Here is a 17,511-nt window from a genome sequence, read left to right on the forward strand (position 1 = left end):
TTGACCTATGAACCAGGAGGTCATGGTTCGATTCCCAGTCAGGGCACGTGCCTGGGTTATGGGCTTGATCCCCAGTGGGGGATGTCCAGGAGGCAGCCGAGCAATGATTTTCTTTCATCATTGATGTTTCTCTCTCTCCCTCTCCCTTCCTCTCTGAAATAATAAAAATGTACATATATATATATTTTTAAATATATTTTATTGATTTTTTACAGAGAGGAAGGAAGAGGGATAGAGAGTCAGAAACACCAATGAGAGAAAAACATCGATCAGCTGCCTCCTACACACTCCCTACTGGGGATGTGCCCGCAACCAAGGTACATGCCCTTGACCAGAATCGAACCTGGGACCCTTGAGTCCGCAGGCCGATGCTCTATCCACTGAGCCAAACCGGTCAGGGCAAAAATGTACATATATTTTTAAAAGTCAACAAAACTTCCCCGCAGAGAAACACAACTATACAAAATGTGCAAAGTGGCCTTTATTGTCTCCGAGGAACTACCAGACCCAATAAGCAACTCCGGGTCCCAGCCGGGCAGACACCCTCCTTCCCATCACTGCACTCGGCCTGACCGGACTAGACCAGACGGGCGGAAAGTTTACACCACACGGCAGCAAGGTCCCCTCGACAAACGGGTGGAAGTCAGGGTTCTGACTGTGTAAGCTTAAATGCTGGGTAGAAAGGCCAAGTGCAGTCCTAAGTGATTCAATAAGTGATTCACCTCCAACTGGGAAACGTACAATTAGTTGTTTTACAAATTTAGATCTTAACCCTATTACTCAACGAGGATCTCACCCCAATGGGTAGGAAGGACAGGACCTTCTAAGGCTGCGGCCTGGGCCTGGGACCCCACCCCTTTACTGTATCCCTCGTCTCCTGCAGAGTCTGGACCAAGCTGGTCACCAGGAGGCACGACAGTGCGTGGCTGTGCCATGGCGTGAAGAGCCTTCCATTTGCAACTGAAGCGCAAGGCGCACACCCAGAGAGGGCGCTGCTCTCTGACCTGCGTCCTTGCTGGGGAGCAACACAACGCCGCCCGACTGCCCACTGGCTGCAGACACAGCCGTTTCTCCGAGGAAAACGCAATTCTCTCCAGAAGGTTCACCTGTGGTTGCCGAAGGCGAGGACAACTGGAGGAGAATTGGCTTCCCTCCCCAGGCTGGACATGCACACGCACTTCCCTGCGGCTGAAACAACTGAATGAATGTTCTAGAGTTAACACCGCCTGCGGTAAGTCCTGTCAACACCATAAGGCTTTCTGGTTCTCTCAGGAAAGTGCCGTGACTTTCCTTTAGGGAACAGGGTGTGAGGGCACACAGTGAAGGCCATTTATCCATGAGCTTTGTCTCCCTCTCGACTATTTTAATGCTTCCCACCGACCAAACCTGACGGGAGGCGATCTGGCTCCCTTGAAAGGAAACACCAGGCACATAATTGATGGCACTGCTTTGCTCAGGAGTCCCAGGCCAAGGCCAAGGCCGCCGGAAAGCTAGTCGTCCACAGTGATGTTCCGGAAAAGGTAGGCCATGGACTCCCCGTTGTGGATCCTGCGGATGGCTTCGGAGAGAATGAGGCTGATGTCCACCGTCTTGATCTTGGGGCACTGCAGCTTCTGCACCTCGTGAGGGACGGTGTTGGTCACCACCACCTGTCACGGCAACACGGAAAACAAGCACTGTAACTGCCGTGCCCGCCGTGGTCACTCGGAAAAGTTTATCCAACATTGAGTAGCCCAGCCCCAGTCCCAACCCACAGAGCCGTACTCTGCCGAGTCTGGTTTCTACAAACTGGACTAACCAACTTCACAGGGAGAGGTTTCGTGGTCAGAACGTAAGATTCTGAGCGCCACGGCTGGTGTGCAGAAGTGACAGGGTGAGGCCCTGCGCTGGGCCAAGAGAAATGCTCGTCGGGCATCAACCCTGTGGAAGCACGAATTACAGACGTGCACAGACAGGCCTCTGGGGAGGGTTGGCAACACCGAGCGAGTCCCTCCATAACGCACAGAAAAGGCAGCAGGCCTGGCCTAAGCTAAGTGTTCGAGCCCCGCAGACAGACAGACCTCGTCGATGGAGGACTCCTCGATCAGGCGGGGGGCCTCTGCGGACAGGATGCCGTGAGTGGCCATGACGTAGATCTTGTAGGCGCCTCTCTCCTTCAGGATCTCTGCAGCAGCCACGAAACTTTCCACGTCATCAATGATGTCGTCCTGAGAAGAGATGGGGGGAGGAGGTCCCGGGGCCGCCTGGGAGCACTCTCTGCCTTCCCTGCACCCGCTGCAGATGACGCGAGCCACAAGCAGAGCCATCCACCCGGTCAGAGTCGCACACCCAGCAACGGCGACAGGGCTGCGCGGACTGCACTCTGCGTGGCTGTCGGTGCAAAGAGCAACGCCTTCCAGGCACATGTGACATATACAGCCGGAGTTTATAACCCCTCGGGCTCATTTCCAGTGTCAAATGTCAGATCAACCTACACAGCCAGTGCCCCATGCACTTTCCTGAGAAAGTTAAACGGGGGGGCAGGGGGCCCCCACACAGAAAGTGAGCCACTGCGAAGGACCATCCTCTGGCCCAGCAAAGGCATTTAGAGCTGGGAGCACATAGAACACTTGCTCTCTAGTGAAAATGGAACAGCTCTGCCCGGCTGGCATGGCTCAGTGGCTGAGCAGCAACCTATGTACGAACCAGGAGGTCACAATTCAATTCCCAGTCAGGGCATGTGCCCAGGTCGCAGGCTCGATCCCTAGTGGGGGGCACGCAGGGGGCGGCCAATCAATGATTCTCTCATTGATGTTTCTCTCTCTCCCTCTCCCTTCCTCTCTGAAATCAATACAAATATATATTTTAAAAAATGGAACGGCTCCTCCTAGTTCACCTCTCCGCCCTAAAGCTTAAGGTGGAGGGTGCTAGCTGCTTGGATAGGACCTACAGTTTAAGACAAACGTCACTTATGGGGGTGAACTTTCTTATGGGAGTTACCAAGCTCTCCTTACAGCTGTCGGTTATAATAATCCCTGTTCATCTACATAAAAATCTCTACTTATCCTAAGGGGTTTGGGTGAGAAAGGAAAGACGGATCCGTTTAAGTCCATCATCGTTACTGGAAATACAACCCAAAGTGAAACAAGCTACTGAAAGCCGGAGGTGCCCGCTCCGCCCAGGAGACGCACGGACATACCACTATGATGGCGATCCTCCCGCCAACGTCTCCGACCACGGTGATCGGTGGCTTCTCTTTGGCCATCATCACTAGCAAAACGACACAAATGGCCAGACCCGGTTAGTCATGCATCACTAAGTAACTGTGATCACAGCCAACCTCACCCTCTGGAAGTGGTGGCAAAACCACTGTAGCCAAAAAAAAGAAAGCAGATTCCTCTTCAAGGAGCCAGGGGTCTCTCACAAACAGCCTGTCTCGAGCACGCTGTCCGACAGAAACAGACGATGAGCCCCCTGGCGTGGCTCAGGGGTTGAGCATCATCCTATGAACCAGGAGGTCATGGTTTGATTCTCAGTCAGGGCACAGGCCCGGGTTGCGGGCTCACTTCCCAGTGAGGGGCACACAGGAGGGAGCCAATCAATGATTCTCTCTCATCATTGATGTTTCCATCTCTCTTGTCCTCTCCCTTCCTCTCTGAAATCAATAAAAAAAAATTAAGAAAGAAAAGAAACAAACGGTGAGACATATAATTTTACATTTCCTAGTAGCCACATTAAAAAGTAAAATCAGCCGAAACCGGTTTGGCTCAGTGGATAGAGCGTCGGCCTGCAGACTGAAGGGTCCCAGGTTCGATTCCGGTCAAGGGCATGTACCTGGGTTGCGGGCACATTCCCCGTGGGAGGTGTGCAGGAGGCAGCTGATCAATGTTTCTCTCTCATCGATGTTTCTAACTCTCTATCTCTCTCCCTTCCTCTCTGTAAAAAAATCAATAAAATATATTTTTTTTAAAAAAAGTAAAATCACATAGGTGAAATGAATAGATTTTATTTTAGACAATACAGCCAAAATATTTCAGTATGTAATCAATATGCAAATTTATTAGAAATGTTTTACATGGTTTTCATACTGTCTTCGGAATCTGGTGTGCATATTACACAGCACTTCCCAGCTGAGACTAGCCACGTGAGCCTGGCAGCCACCCGCCGGCTGGCACATGTGTGGCCGGAGCCGCAGGCAGGAGAGCCAGCAGCGCCCACCACCCCCGGGAAACGCCCCGAGACGGCGAGGAATGAGAAAGGAGCGCCCCTCCCAGAAACCCCGGGAAAGGCCGCCCGGCAAGAGCCGGCGCTCGTTTCTTCCAAGGGGACCGCCACGGGACAGTGTGACCTTACTAACACGATGACACAATCAGAGTTTCCTGAAAGTCCGGAACCTGAGAACAATCAGTCCGAGTCCCCCACGTTTCCGGTGTCATCAGTCCTCTCTGAAACATTTCTTAAGCTCGTAGTGGGAGAGGGGCAAGAAGGAAATTCAGGGCGATTATGCCGCTCAGTAGCTACCAGCCATTTGGTAATTACCAGCCCAGCTTAGCTGATCCCTCCTATGGGCACCGCAAACCTCAACGAACAGGGGTGTGCCTTTCTCCAGCAAACTAGCCGAGCTGCATTCAGCACTATTTTACTGGCCAATTTCAGGCACTTCCTGTTTCCCCTCCAGACACAAGGGCAGTGCCTTGCATTTGGACAGTGAGAAAGGCTCTGTATATAAACCTCACCCAAGGGAAGAAAACAGGTCACCGTTAGGAAAGGCTTCCTCACACCCTGTCCTTAATGAAACCTAGCGCCCCTTCAAGAGAGGTGGGCCCTTTTCTTGACTGAAAAAAGGAAAAGGTTGCGAGCCAGGATCTCTCATCAAATATCAACGGAGAAGCAGCTCCCGCCTGAGGCAGAAAGAGGCCGGGCGCTCTGTTCGGCTGACCCGCCTCTCCCCCAGCACCTGTCCCTCTGCAACGAGGAAGAGCTCAGCGAGGGCTTAGCTTCCCGGGCTTTGAAAAGCAGCCTGGCTCCCCAGATGCCCACTCCTTGCTCATAACAGCTAAGCCTGACACATGACTGATGTCTCCTACAAACAGAGACAAGCTTTTCGACGGGGTCCGCAGAAGAAACAGCGCCTGGCGGCTTAAAAAAACAGCCCCATTTTCTCCCAACAGTTTGCCCAGAAGATAAAATACCAAGCATTTAAAATTTCAGCCCGGCCGGCGTGGCTCAGTGGTTGAGTGTCGACCTATGAACCAGGAGGTCACGGTTCAATTTCCAGTCAGGGCACATGCCTGGTTACGGGCTCGATCCCCAGTGTGGGGCGTGCAGGAGGCAGCCGATCCATGATTCTCTCTCATCTTTGGTGTTTCTATGTCTCTCTATCTCTCCCTTCCTCTCTGAAATCAATAAATTAAAAACAAATTTTTTTTAAATTAAAATTTCAGTAAAAGTAATGTACTGTGAAGACAGTGGAGGGTGCTTCCACTACCCTCCGATTAGGATTCTGCTCTCCGCCCTGGCTGGTTTGGCTTGCAGCGGTTCTCAACCTGTGGGTCGCGACCCCTTTGGCGTTCAAACGACCCTTTCACAGGGGTCGCCTAAGACCATCCTGCATATCAGATAGTTACATGACGATTCATAACAGTAGCAACATGACAGTGATGAAGTAGCCACGAAAATAATTTTATGGTTGGGTCACTACATGAGGAACTGTATTTAAAGGGCCAGAAGGCTGAGAACCACTGGTAGTGGATAGAGCGTCGGCCCGCAGACTGAAGGGTGCTGGGTTCAATTCCAGTCAAAGGCACATACCTCGGTTGCAGGCTCTATATCGGCCCTGGTTGGAGTGCGTGCAGGAGGCAACCAATCAATGTGTCTCTCTCACAAAGATGTTTATCTTTCTCTCTCTCCCCCTCCCTTCCACTCTCTCTAAAAATCAGTGGAAAAATATCCTTGGGTGAGGATTAATAAAAAATAAAATGAAAACATTCTTTAAAAAAAATAGTAGCAATGAATTAGACTGTAACACACTGAATAAAGTGGGACTCTATGAATCCATACAATACAAAGGAATGAACCAGGAGGGAGAAGGGGAACTGGGAAGATCACCATTTGTCAACAACCACAGGAACAACTAGTCACGAGGCAACAACACGCCCCAATTAAGGAATATTCTACCGAGCACCTGGCCTGTGCTCTTCAGAGAATCAAGGTCACGAGAGACCAGAACGGAGACTGAAGGCAGCGTGTCACCTTCTACGGGGCTCTAGTCCAGAAAACGACGCTCTCTTTTGTCCTAAAGGACATTGGTTGGACGACTGACAAAATCTGAGGAAGGTCTGAAGATTGGACAATAGAATGAAAACGAGGTTAGTGTCCTGAGTCTGGTCATTGTAAACATTAGAACGCTGACGCCTCAGACAGGGGCCTGTCTGAAATAACCTGGGTGTGAGCGCTCTATTATACCCACATGCTAATGTCTGTCTGTTTCGGAGGCATGGTGAATGGATACACATTTTTAAAAGAAATAAACTCCTTCCTCAGATATAAGAAGCATAATACACCTTCCAGTTGAGAATGCTGGTTATTGCCACTCGAAAGTTCCATGGAAACACACACCTCCACTCTGCTTGGTCAGTTACAGTCTGTCAGTCACCAGGTCATCAGCTCTATTACTAACTCGGGGCGAACGCGCCCGATCACCAAAGCCTGTTATCTGACCAGCGTGGCCATCGCCCATCACCCATCCCCATCGCCCATCGCCCAAGATAGAAAGCTTAGGCTTCAGAGCGTCACACATACAACTTTTCTACTAAAGCTAAAAGGATCTCACCCTCTCGCAATTGTCTTACACAGCAAGTGTGTACAACAATCTCCTTTCACAAAAGGCGAAATCAATGCAAAACCATTACCATAGGTATTTAAGAATACCAAGACGGCAAGTCCACATCAGTATTAATTCCTAGCCATTCATGTCATCCAAGACTCTCTTCAGTTTCCAAACAAAGTAAGAAAGAGAGCTAATCTTACACGGCAGCTCCAGGCCGGGGTGCACCGTGGCGTTTTTGACCATCGGGGGAGAGTGGCGGCCGTCGTCCATGTCCAGCTCGGTGCACTGAGCCTCCCCGTGGATCACAGCCAAGCCCAGGCGGAGCCTCTCAGCATACGACTGGGCCCTGAGAGAGAGACGAGGGAGGTGGGAACTTCTGGGAAGAAAACCCACGCATCACGATTCCATCGTTTTATTAATCACAAAATGAAAGGAACATTCCACCTCTTAGGGACACACAGGGAATTATTTATACAAACCAGGATGTGGGCCCAGGCCAAAGAGTAAAAGCCTCCAGAGGCCTGTGAGCCGAGATGTGGACGAATATCTGCTTCTAGATCATTCTGGTTCTAGCCTTTGTCCAATAACCTAACTCTTCTTCAGAAGGAAACACTTTGTTGGAAAAGGTCTCTTAAAAATCACTGCTGCCCTGACGGGTTTGGCTCAGTGGATAGAGCGTCGGCCTGCGGACTGAAGGGTCCCAGGTTCGATCCCGGTCAAGGGCATGTACCTTGGTTGCAGGCACATCCCCAGTGAGGGTTGTGTAGGAGGCAGCTGATCGATGTTTCTCTCTCATCGATGTTTCTAGCTCTCTATCCCTCTCTCTTCCTCTCTGTAAAAAAATAAAAAGTATATTAAAAAAAAAAAATCACTGCTGCCCCGCCAGCATGGCTCAGTGGTTAAGTGTCGACCTACGAACCAGGAGGTCATGGTTCGATTCCCGGTCAGAGCACATGCCTGGGCTGCAGGCTCCATCCCCAGTCAGGGGCGTGCAGGAGGCAGCTGATCAATGATTCTCATCATTGATGTTTCTCTCTCCCTCTCCCTTCCTCTCTAAATCAATCCTATCTAATAATAGGCAAAGATTGAAACTGACCGTACCTTCGCTACACCTCCCATCGGCTAATCAGCAAGATATGCAAATTAACCGCCAACAAAGATGGCGGTTAATTTGCAAATGTAGACACGAAGCGAAGACTGAAGGTGGCTCCAGCCGGAGCAGCGAGGGCTGTGAAGGCGGCTCTGGCCAGAGCGGCACCGGTTTTCCTCCGGCACCCGGGACCCAGGCCTATTGCACGAATCTTTTCGTGCAACAGGCCTCTAGTAAAAACATTTAAAAAACAATAACCCCTGCCTGAAAGTGCTCACAGCCCTTCTGCCTTCCTTTCCCCAAGAGTGCGAAGGAAGCACTTCATTATCAGAGATGTGGCGGGAGTCCAGGCCAATGAGCTTCCACGGCCGCGACAGGACAGCCCCTGATCCCCAAGCAGCTCATTCTGACTTCAGAGAGCACCCCCAGGGCTTGTGTCAGTATCTGGAGTAGTTACCTTTTTGCAGCATCAGGAGACTTAGCTACAATGACTGCATTTCTGTAATTTGGAATCTAGATTTGGAGGAAAAATAAGAAAATACTGAAAAGTTATACCTGGATGCTGGTATTACATTCTTTCCTCTTATAACAACAATCCACACTAGCAATCACATATGCTAGAATTTCATTCACACATTTTAGAATTTTAACACTTATCAATTAACGTCATTGCAAAAGTACTGTTACATCAAGAAGGAAAAAAAGTAATTCATTCTTAAAACCTTTGTTTAAGAACACATAAGCCAATTGCTAAAGATACTTAGAAGGAAATCCAGATTTAGTCTCTGAACTCTGTGACCCTCCATGCCTAAGTGCTGACCCTGTCTGGCTGCCTCAGGATCGCGACTAAGGGAAAGGGCACGTGCGTGCCTTTCAGTGTGGAAATCGGACATCAGAGAGCAACTACAGGGAGGACAGGGTGTCTGCGGGTGGCTCCTCACTTCTTCCTGGATATACTGAAGCAGGAAAGGTGAGGCTCTAAGGTTGTCCACGGGAAAGCTGAAAAAGCCTTGAATTTCCTTTTGGTGAAGATCCATAGTGATAATGTGAGTTAAACCTGAAATTTTAAAACAAAGAATTACAAGTTCACCCCTGCAAGTTAATGACTACAGGGGACACACACTAGATGCCCAACTCCTGTTTCCTAACAAAGACTGGAGGCCGGGGGTACTGTTAACAAGTACATGACTTATAGACTTTATCTGCAACCTTAACAAAACCTAACGAACTAAAGAATGTGCCCAGCCTGGCCAGTGTGGCTCAGTGGTTGAGCACTGACCTGGGCACTAAGAGGTCCCCAGTTCGATTCCTGGTCAGGGCACATGCTTGGGTTGCACAATCCCCAGTAGGGGGCGTGCAGGGGGCAGCCAATTAATGATTCTCTCTCATCATTAATGTTTCTATCTCTCTCTCCCTCTCCCTTCCTCTCTTTCTAAAAAATGTGCACAGCCGCCTGTGACGGCGTCTCTAACCTTCCACAAAGACAAAGCCTTGAAGCTGGGAGAAGTGCTCTCCTCTGCTGCCATTACTATTAGCTTGGTCCTCAAAAACGAGAAAAGAAAACTCAGGTAGAAGCAAAAATATGAAGATGAAATTAATAAATACTGAAGCAAAATTGGATGTAAAAATAGTAAGGCCTTGATTAAGAAGTTTAGGAAGAAATGCGAAAAGACTGGCTGAAGCAGAAGGAATAAGAAAGCAAAAATAATGTACATATTTTTTAAAAAAAGAAATCATGTAATATAAAGATAAGATACTGAAGGATGTAGAACAATTTCTATCTGTCATAAAAGAACGGGCCATGAAATATTCTTATAGAAAAACAATGAACACAGACTGATATATCAACAAGAGATGTATGCTTCTGAGGACTCAAATCTGTTCAATTTTTTTTCTTTTGTTAGAGTTTTAAATAAACATCACGCAAATAAAATCCCCATCATTGTAAAGTGCTATTACATTTGATTCATAGGCCAGCTGTATGTCACTGCTACAAAGACACATTAGAATAAAAGCAAAGAAAAGGAGCTGCTATACAGAAAGACACAGGAAGGGAACAGAGGAGTACATAAGCTGAAGAAGTAGCAAAAGAAAAACCCCCATTTAATATTATGTACATAAATGAAACTCAGCAAAAAGGCAAATACAGAAATCTAGACCTGAAACTCCGAAGGTCAGGAGTGCCAGATTCCAGTTACAATGTGATGAAGGTAAGATGAAACGTGAAGGAAGACGACAGAACGATGTCAAAGGCCAAGATCAGAGAAGAGTGGGAAACACTGAAACAGACAATGTCACTCCAAGCCTTAGAGCAGTGATGGCGAACCTATGACAGCGTGTCATTTTTTTGTTTGACTTTTCTTTGTTAAATGGCATTTAAAAATATAAAATAAATATCAAAAATATAAGTCTTTGTTTTCCTATGGTTGCAAATATCAAAAAATTTCTCTATGTGACACGGCACCAGAGTTAAGTTAGGGTTTTTCAAAATGCTGACACGCCGAGCTCAGAAGGTTCGCCATCACTGCCTTAGAGTGACATTGGAAAAGGTCGGAATTCCTGCCTCAGCTCACCTACCCCTCACCAGCACTGAGCACAGGAAACAAGGGGCCCTCAGTGACGGCACTTGGAGAAAATGGGTCCCCACCTCCATGAGGGCGGCACGGGTAGTCTCAGGTCGGGAGGAGTCCCAGCTCACCCGCTTTCGCCAGCATGGACGCCAGGAGCTTGCACACGATGGAGCCTCTCTTCCTCATCTTGCTCTGCTTGCTGTAGGGGAAGTACGGGATGACCCCGATAATGTTCCTGGCACAGGCGGTCTTCAGCGCGTAAGCCATGATCAGCAGCTCCATCACAGCGGTGTTCACATCTCTGAAACAGCGCAGGTTTGTGTTTGGGGATTAATTTCATCGATTCGCCCCTGGCAAGGATCTCGACCACAGCGATTTCACATAAGCTGCCCAGACGGGGGTTACAGGCATCTACCAGCGGACAACAGCTGGGAGTCCTGAAAGGCTTCTATTTCTGACACTATCTACCGGGAGGACAGCACCAGCTCCCACAGGCTAGGGGCTCAGACCAACAAGACTGCCCCCACCACCCATCCCCACCTGCTAAGAATCAGAGGCTCCCATGACCCTCTCCTCAGGTTATAAATTTGCTAGAATGGCTCAGAAAACTCAGCAAAACTGTTTAACATGCAAACACATTTATCATTTCAAGAACACAAAATTGTTGTTCATAGGAAACGACAATGAATTGTGTGAAAGCAGTGCTAACTCTTACCTGGGTATTGTCTGTATAATGAAAACATCTTGGCCTCGAACAGATTCTTTTATTTCAACTCTTGTTTCTGAAAAATAAAAATGCCCTGTAGCTTTAAGAAAAGCGCTCCTCATACCACAGATAATTAGAGCTCAGGAAGAGAAAAGGAAGCGTGGAATCATGAATCCAGGCTTTCACTTTAAAAGAAGAATCCGAAATCATTGGATACTAAGTTGTCTTTGCAAGGACCAAGGGCACCTTAACCAGAAGTCCACGCCCGCCAGAAGATTTACGATGCAGCGTTCCTAGGACACTGGCCATCAGCAACGTGACCTCTACATGATCACGTAATGTAAGGGTTCCCCAGGGAAACCCAGAGGGCAGGGAAACAGGTAGCCAGCCTAAGTGAAAGTCTACCAGACACTTGAGAGGAAAACTGAGAGGTGAAAAGAATAGAAAGAGTTTTTTAATGTCACCATCACCTAGAACCAGATTGCTCTTTTTTTTTTTTTAATCCTCACCCAAGGGTATTTTTCCAATGATTTTCTTTAAGAGAGAGAGAGTGGAAGAGAGAGGGAGAGACAGAGAGAAATATCGATGCGAGAGAAACACATCATTTGGCTGCCTCCTGCAGGAGCCCCGACCAGGGCCCCAGCCCGGGAGGAGCCTGCATCCGAGGTACGTGCCCTTGACCGGAATCTACAGGCTGCCGCCCAGGTGCTCATGATGCTGCTGATGGCACAATGGACAGATAGAAGCAGGGAGCATCACCCGCACAGCCCACTATAGAAGAGAGAGCCGTCTACAGCTCCCCTTTTTCATCCCAAATGACAGGACACTGGCATTATCTTGGAAAAAGAGGAAAGGACACTTTAAGGAGAACAAAGGAGTCGAGATTTAAAGGGAAGTAGAGAATGATGACTTATCCCTCTAACGTTAGAGGAAAATGTTTCTGTGTTAGACATGAGTAATATCTGCCTTTAAATACACGCCGGCCAATGAAAGCATGGTTCAGAGGACAGAGGATGCTTCAGAATAAGTGTAACTTTACCTCCATTGGTCTCTTGATATACCACCGACTTCCCCAGCTCAGCACCAAGACGCCTATGGGGAAAGGAAAAGGCAATTAAAGAGTGCTCCACCCAAAACACTCCAGTTCGCGTGCACGTGTCACAGAAAGGCTGAAACAACGAGTCCGGTATTCTCTGCCAAAAACCATGAGAAAGTGTAATGCGTGGAGCACTAAAAGCGCGTGGGAGGCCACAGCGGCGCGCACCAGGCTGTCAGGCAGTCTCTACTGGAGCCAGCCCACAGCTCACAGTTTTATGAGCAATAATTGTCCTGGAAAATCACTCCCAAACAAGGACTTGGCTACTAGCAGTAACTCCCAAACCACAAGCCAAAGGTTAATGCCTCCACGGTCACAGGCACGCAGACCTCAGAGCCATTAACCAAAGGCAGAGCGAATCCTGCCTGGATCCCGATGAGAACAAATCAAGTACGAAAAGCCCTTTTTGAGACAATCGGGAACGGGAACAAGGGTGCCGCGGGGCGATAGTAGGAGCGAATGGTGGATTTTTGTGTCGCTGTTGTGGTCAGCGGTTAGCGTTACCATTCCATGAGCGCAGTGACCTGATGTAAGCTTGGAATCTGCTTAACCACACTCCAGGCAGATTGTTCAGCCTGAATAAGGAGTGAAATACCGTTACATTGTTACAGGCTACAGCACGGATGAAGCTTGAAGAATTAAAAGACAAGTCAGACACGGAAAGACAGATACTGCATGATTCTGTTTACAGGCGTACCAGAAGAGGCAATTCCCAGGCACAGAAGTAGAACAGAGGTTGCAGGGGCTGGGAGAGGGGGGATGAGGAGCGAGTGCTTCAAGGGGTCAGAGTTTCAGCCTGGGAAGATGAGTTCCGGAGATGGCCGGTGGGGATGGTTGCACAACAGTGTGAATGTCCTAATGCCACTGAGCAGTCCACTTCAAAATGGCTGAGATGGCCCTGGCTGGTCTGGCTCAGTGGACAGAGCCTTGGACCACCGACTGGAAGGTCCTGGGTTCAGTTTCAGCCAAGGGCACATGATTGGGTTGCGGGCTTGATCCCCAGTAAGGGGGCAGGAGGCAGCCGATCAATGATACTCTCTCATCATTGATGTTTCTCTCTCCCTCTCTGTAATCAATAAAAATACATTCTTAAAGATAAATAATTAAATAAAATGGCTAAGATGGTAAATTTTGATACGTATTGTACTTTACCATTAAGTACTCTAGTCAAAAAAGGTGAGGGATAGGTGGAGCAGATGAAACAAGATTACCCAAGTGTGGGAGCTGGATGAAGGATAGGGGTTCATTACAACACACACGTCATCTGCACAAACCCTGGGAGGGCAGTGCTCCTGTTTTCTTAATAAACGTCATCATCAAAAACGTTTTAAAATCCCTGCTTGACATTTAGATCCGAAAGGAATCCTGGAAATAAAATATCATAACCTCAGAGGTCGATCCAATTTAATGATCCCCAAGCTTTGCTCAGCAGTAAAACTCTTTGTTCAAATAAAATCTTACTGAGAAACTCAACATATGAAACAGATAAGAGGAGTAGTTACAATATTTATTATGCACAGTAACTTAAAACCTTTTTGGACCAAGGCAGGGAAGAACCCACTATCAAAACAAAAAAAGCAAAACACAGTGACATTTTAACTGTGCCCTCCAGCCCTGGCCGGGTGGCTCAGTCGGTTGGAGCATCCTCCCATCCACCCAAAGGTCCCCCATCAGGGCATGTGCAGGCGGCAGCCGATCGACGATTCCCTCTCACCATTGATGTTTCTATCTCTCCCTCTCCCTTCCTCTCTCTGAAATCCAGAAAAACATTTCTTAAGTATAAAACCAATAGAAACCTATCCTCAGGGGACGATTAATAATAATTTCAAAAAGTGCCCTCCAACTTTCCGTTCTCTCTCAGCAAGGTCCAGGGGCTGAACCTGGCCCCGAGTGAATGCTATTTAGTCAGCGTTTTAGTTGGTCTCAAAAAGCAAAGACAAACAGTCGGAGGTTAGAAACAGACACTCGGCAGTCGATTGCACAAGGATTGTTTTTTACACTCTTTTCACTTAACATTCCGACTGGAAAGCAGATAAGCATTCTGCATTTCCATCGGGAATTTAAAAATGTAACCGGGCCTTGGTCCAACCCAGGAGACGTCCCAGGAGCGTGCGTGTAAACTACTTAAAATGCGAAAATGGCTTCAAATGTCAGCTGACAAGCGATTCCTTCCGTCTGTACGGTTATCTGGAGGGCTCAGAAAGCTCTTCCTGCCCTAACCGGTTTGGCTCAGTGGACAGAGCATAGGCCTGCGGACTGAGGAGTCCAGGTTCCATTCCAGTCCAGGGCATGTACCTGGGTTGCGGGCACATCTCCAGTGGGGGGTGTGCAGGAGGCAGCTGATCGATGTTTCTCTCCCATGATGTTTCTAACTCTCTATCCCTCTCCCTTCCTCTCTGTAAAAAGTCAATGTAAAAAAAGAAAGCTCTTCCTTTACATTGGGGCTCCAGGATTCCCCCCCACCCCCAGCCAACTAGAAAAAAAGGCCCCTTAGCAAGCAGGTGCTGGTCAGGGGGCCACCCTGAGCCTCTGCTCCCTGCACGCTTGGTATGTACACAGCATGTTGCTCACGCTCACAACATTCTTGCCCGCAGGCAGAATCATCCCTATTTTACACACGAAGTTGGGGAAAATCAAGTCTCCCGGCCGCTGGAGGTGCAAAGGCAACGACTGTCCTTCCAATGGCCGACCCACCTAAAGCCGCCGTGCAAACTCCGGGGAGGCCCATCGATTCTGTCGGCGCCCCCACAAATCTGCTCGCCCGGAGCTGCCTCGTTCCCACGCCCCCCCACCCCCTCCTCTCCACCCGGGCTTCCGCGGCGGCACCGAGCGCCCGGGGAACCCCCCAACCCGCCGCCGGGTCCTCGGGGCGTAACTACATCCTGGCCGCCGGCCCCGGAGGAAGCTTGGGGACGGCGGTGGGCAGATTCCCGGGTCACCCCCAACCCGGGGAACCGACCCGAGCCCCCTCTCCAGGGCGCTCGCTCCGGGGGTTGCGGAATCCTCCCCACCGCCCTGGGCAGTGGCGCTGGGGTGACGAAAGGAGGAAGAGCGGCCCAAGCAATGGGGGTGGGGACGCATTAAGTCATCGAAAGTCTGCAGAATTGGGGGGACGGACGGGGCGGGGGGGGGGCGCCTTGGGTCACCTCCTAGCGTTTGTCCAGCCCCCAAACGGCAGGAGTCGGCTACCCGTGACCCCCTCCCCAGCGGCAGGGCGGGGGGCCTGGAGGGACAGGGGAGCAGGGAGGGCTGCCCGGCGGCCCCCGGCCCGGCCCCGCCCCGCCCTTACTCGGTGATGCGCTTGGCCAGCTCGGTGCACGCGGCCGTGGAGTTGGCCGAGAAGACGCGGTAGCCGGTGCGGGCGGCGTTCATGGCCAGGCGGGCGGCGGGGCTGACTCGCGGGGCGCGGAAGGCCGAGGACACGGAGAGCGGGGGCAGCAGCAACAGCTTCTTGGGCATCGTCCGGCCCGAGGCGCGGTTACAGCCGGCCCGCGACGGGCTGCGGCCGGGAGGGGTTCCGACCGAGGCGGCGGCGACGCCGGGGGGCCCGGCTGCGGAAGGCGCCGAGCAGCCCGGCACCGGGGAGGGGAGTCCGAGACCCTCACGCTCCTCGTACCCAAACCCACACGAGCTCCGGCGGAACCCGCGTTCGCTGCGACCGACGCCGCCGCCGCAGCCTCCAGAGACCCAGAGGGAAGGCCGCCGCCCCCTCCGGGCATCCGGGAAACCGAGAGGCGCCGGCTAGAGCGCCCGCAGAGCCGCCATCTCGGTTGAGGGCAAGGCGGTGGGCAACGCCAACGGCCTGTTCTCCCTAGAGGAGCATCATGAATTCGCTGCGCCGCTAGGCTTTGCCGCCCCACAGGAGGTCTTTTTCTCTCACGTCCTTGGGCTGTGCAGCCTGACTTGGTAGTGGTCCCAGCACTCTCCAACTTTTCTGCCAGGATCCAAAATGTCTGCCTCCGAGGAGGCCGACGATCTAGCTCCGCGCCTCTATGGTCACCGCGCTAGCCCCGCCAGGCGCATGCGCTCAGGGCGAGCGCTTGAACAGGTGGAGGGCGGGCTACTCCCCGCGGGGGCCTGCAGTACCGAGTTCCCCCCATAGGTGGTGTATTCGGAGCCTGATCTTTATTCCCGGAATCCAACCTTGTATCTGCAAGTAAGGCAAGGTTTCCTGAAGGAGTCCAAGGCACTCCGACAGCCTTTGCTTTGTTTTTTGTTTGTTTTTGCTTTGCTTTGAATAATGTCCTCCTTCCTCAAAGACCCACTCATGAAGTATCTGCTCCACGAAGTTTCTCTTGATCACCTCAATCACAGTAAGACCTTCTGCGCTCCCCACCACCACGTCACCACATGGTCCAGCCACACCATGTATACTTGCTTGTATTTAAATATATCCTCTATAATAAAGAGCTAATATGCAAATGGCCATCTCGCCTTCACGTGGTCACGCCCTAACAGCTCAGACACTCAACACTTGAGAGAGGAATGGGGACCAGCCAGGCTGCAGCCAGGGAGAGGGACAAGCTGCCTGCCCCGTGGTCCCAGGTGCCTGAAGCCCAGGCAAATCTGCCAGCCCACCCACCGTCCCCTGCAGCTGCTGGGTGCCTGCAACTGACTGGAGGAGGGAATCCTGGGTTCTGGGTGCTGGGCGAGGCAGAGGCAGTTAGGGGCGATCAGGCCAGCAGGGGGGGAGTTAGGGGCAATCAGGCAGGCAGGCGAGCAGTTAGGAGCTAGCAGTCCTGGATTGCAAGAGGCAGTCGGACATCCCCTGAGGGGTCCCGGACTGGAGAGGGTGCAGGCCAGGCTGAGGGGACCCCCCCCACCCCTGTGCATGAATTTCATGCACCAGTCCCCTAATATATATATATCTCCCAGCTGGTGTAGCTCAGTGGTTGAGCAATGACTTATGAACCAGGAGAAAACAGTTTGATTCCTGGTCAGGCCACATGCTCGAGTTATGGGCTTAATCTCCGGTAGGGGCTGTGCAGCAGGCAGCCAATCAATGACTCGCTCTCATCATCGATGTTTCTGTCTCTCTCTCTCCCCCTCTCCTTTCCTCTCTGAAATCAATAAGAATATATTTTTTAAAAATTAATATATGACCCAGGAGATCACAGTTTGATTCTGGGACAGGGCACATGCCTGGGTTGCTGTCTCATCCCCAGTAGGGGACGTGCAGGAGGCAGCCCATCCATGAGCCACTCTCACACTGATGTTTCTCTCTCTCTCTCTCTCTCTCTC

General features: G+C 50.6%; 1 protein-coding gene across 1 annotated transcript; it reads right to left on the bottom strand.

Moving 5' to 3' along the window:
- Window positions 1-463: 463 nt before the first annotated feature.
- On the bottom strand, window positions 464-15,999 carry PRPSAP1 (phosphoribosyl pyrophosphate synthetase associated protein 1). Its single transcript, XM_059671310.1, has 10 exons — window positions 15,560-15,999; window positions 12,214-12,266; window positions 11,184-11,250; window positions 10,597-10,769; window positions 8,840-8,955; window positions 8,356-8,411; window positions 7,009-7,154; window positions 3,179-3,249; window positions 2,061-2,207; window positions 464-1,649 (listed from the first exon to the last, which is right to left on the bottom strand). The coding sequence occupies exons 1-10, from the start codon at window positions 15,727-15,729 to the stop codon at window positions 1,491-1,493; spliced, it is 1,158 nt and encodes a 385-aa protein (XP_059527293.1). The 5' UTR covers window positions 15,730-15,999; the 3' UTR covers window positions 464-1,490.
- Between the last annotated feature and the right edge of the window lie 1,512 nt (window positions 16,000-17,511).

This window comes from Myotis daubentonii, chromosome 16 (genome assembly GCF_963259705.1).
Source record: "Myotis daubentonii chromosome 16, mMyoDau2.1, whole genome shotgun sequence".
NCBI lineage: Eukaryota > Metazoa > Chordata > Mammalia > Chiroptera > Vespertilionidae > Myotis > Myotis daubentonii.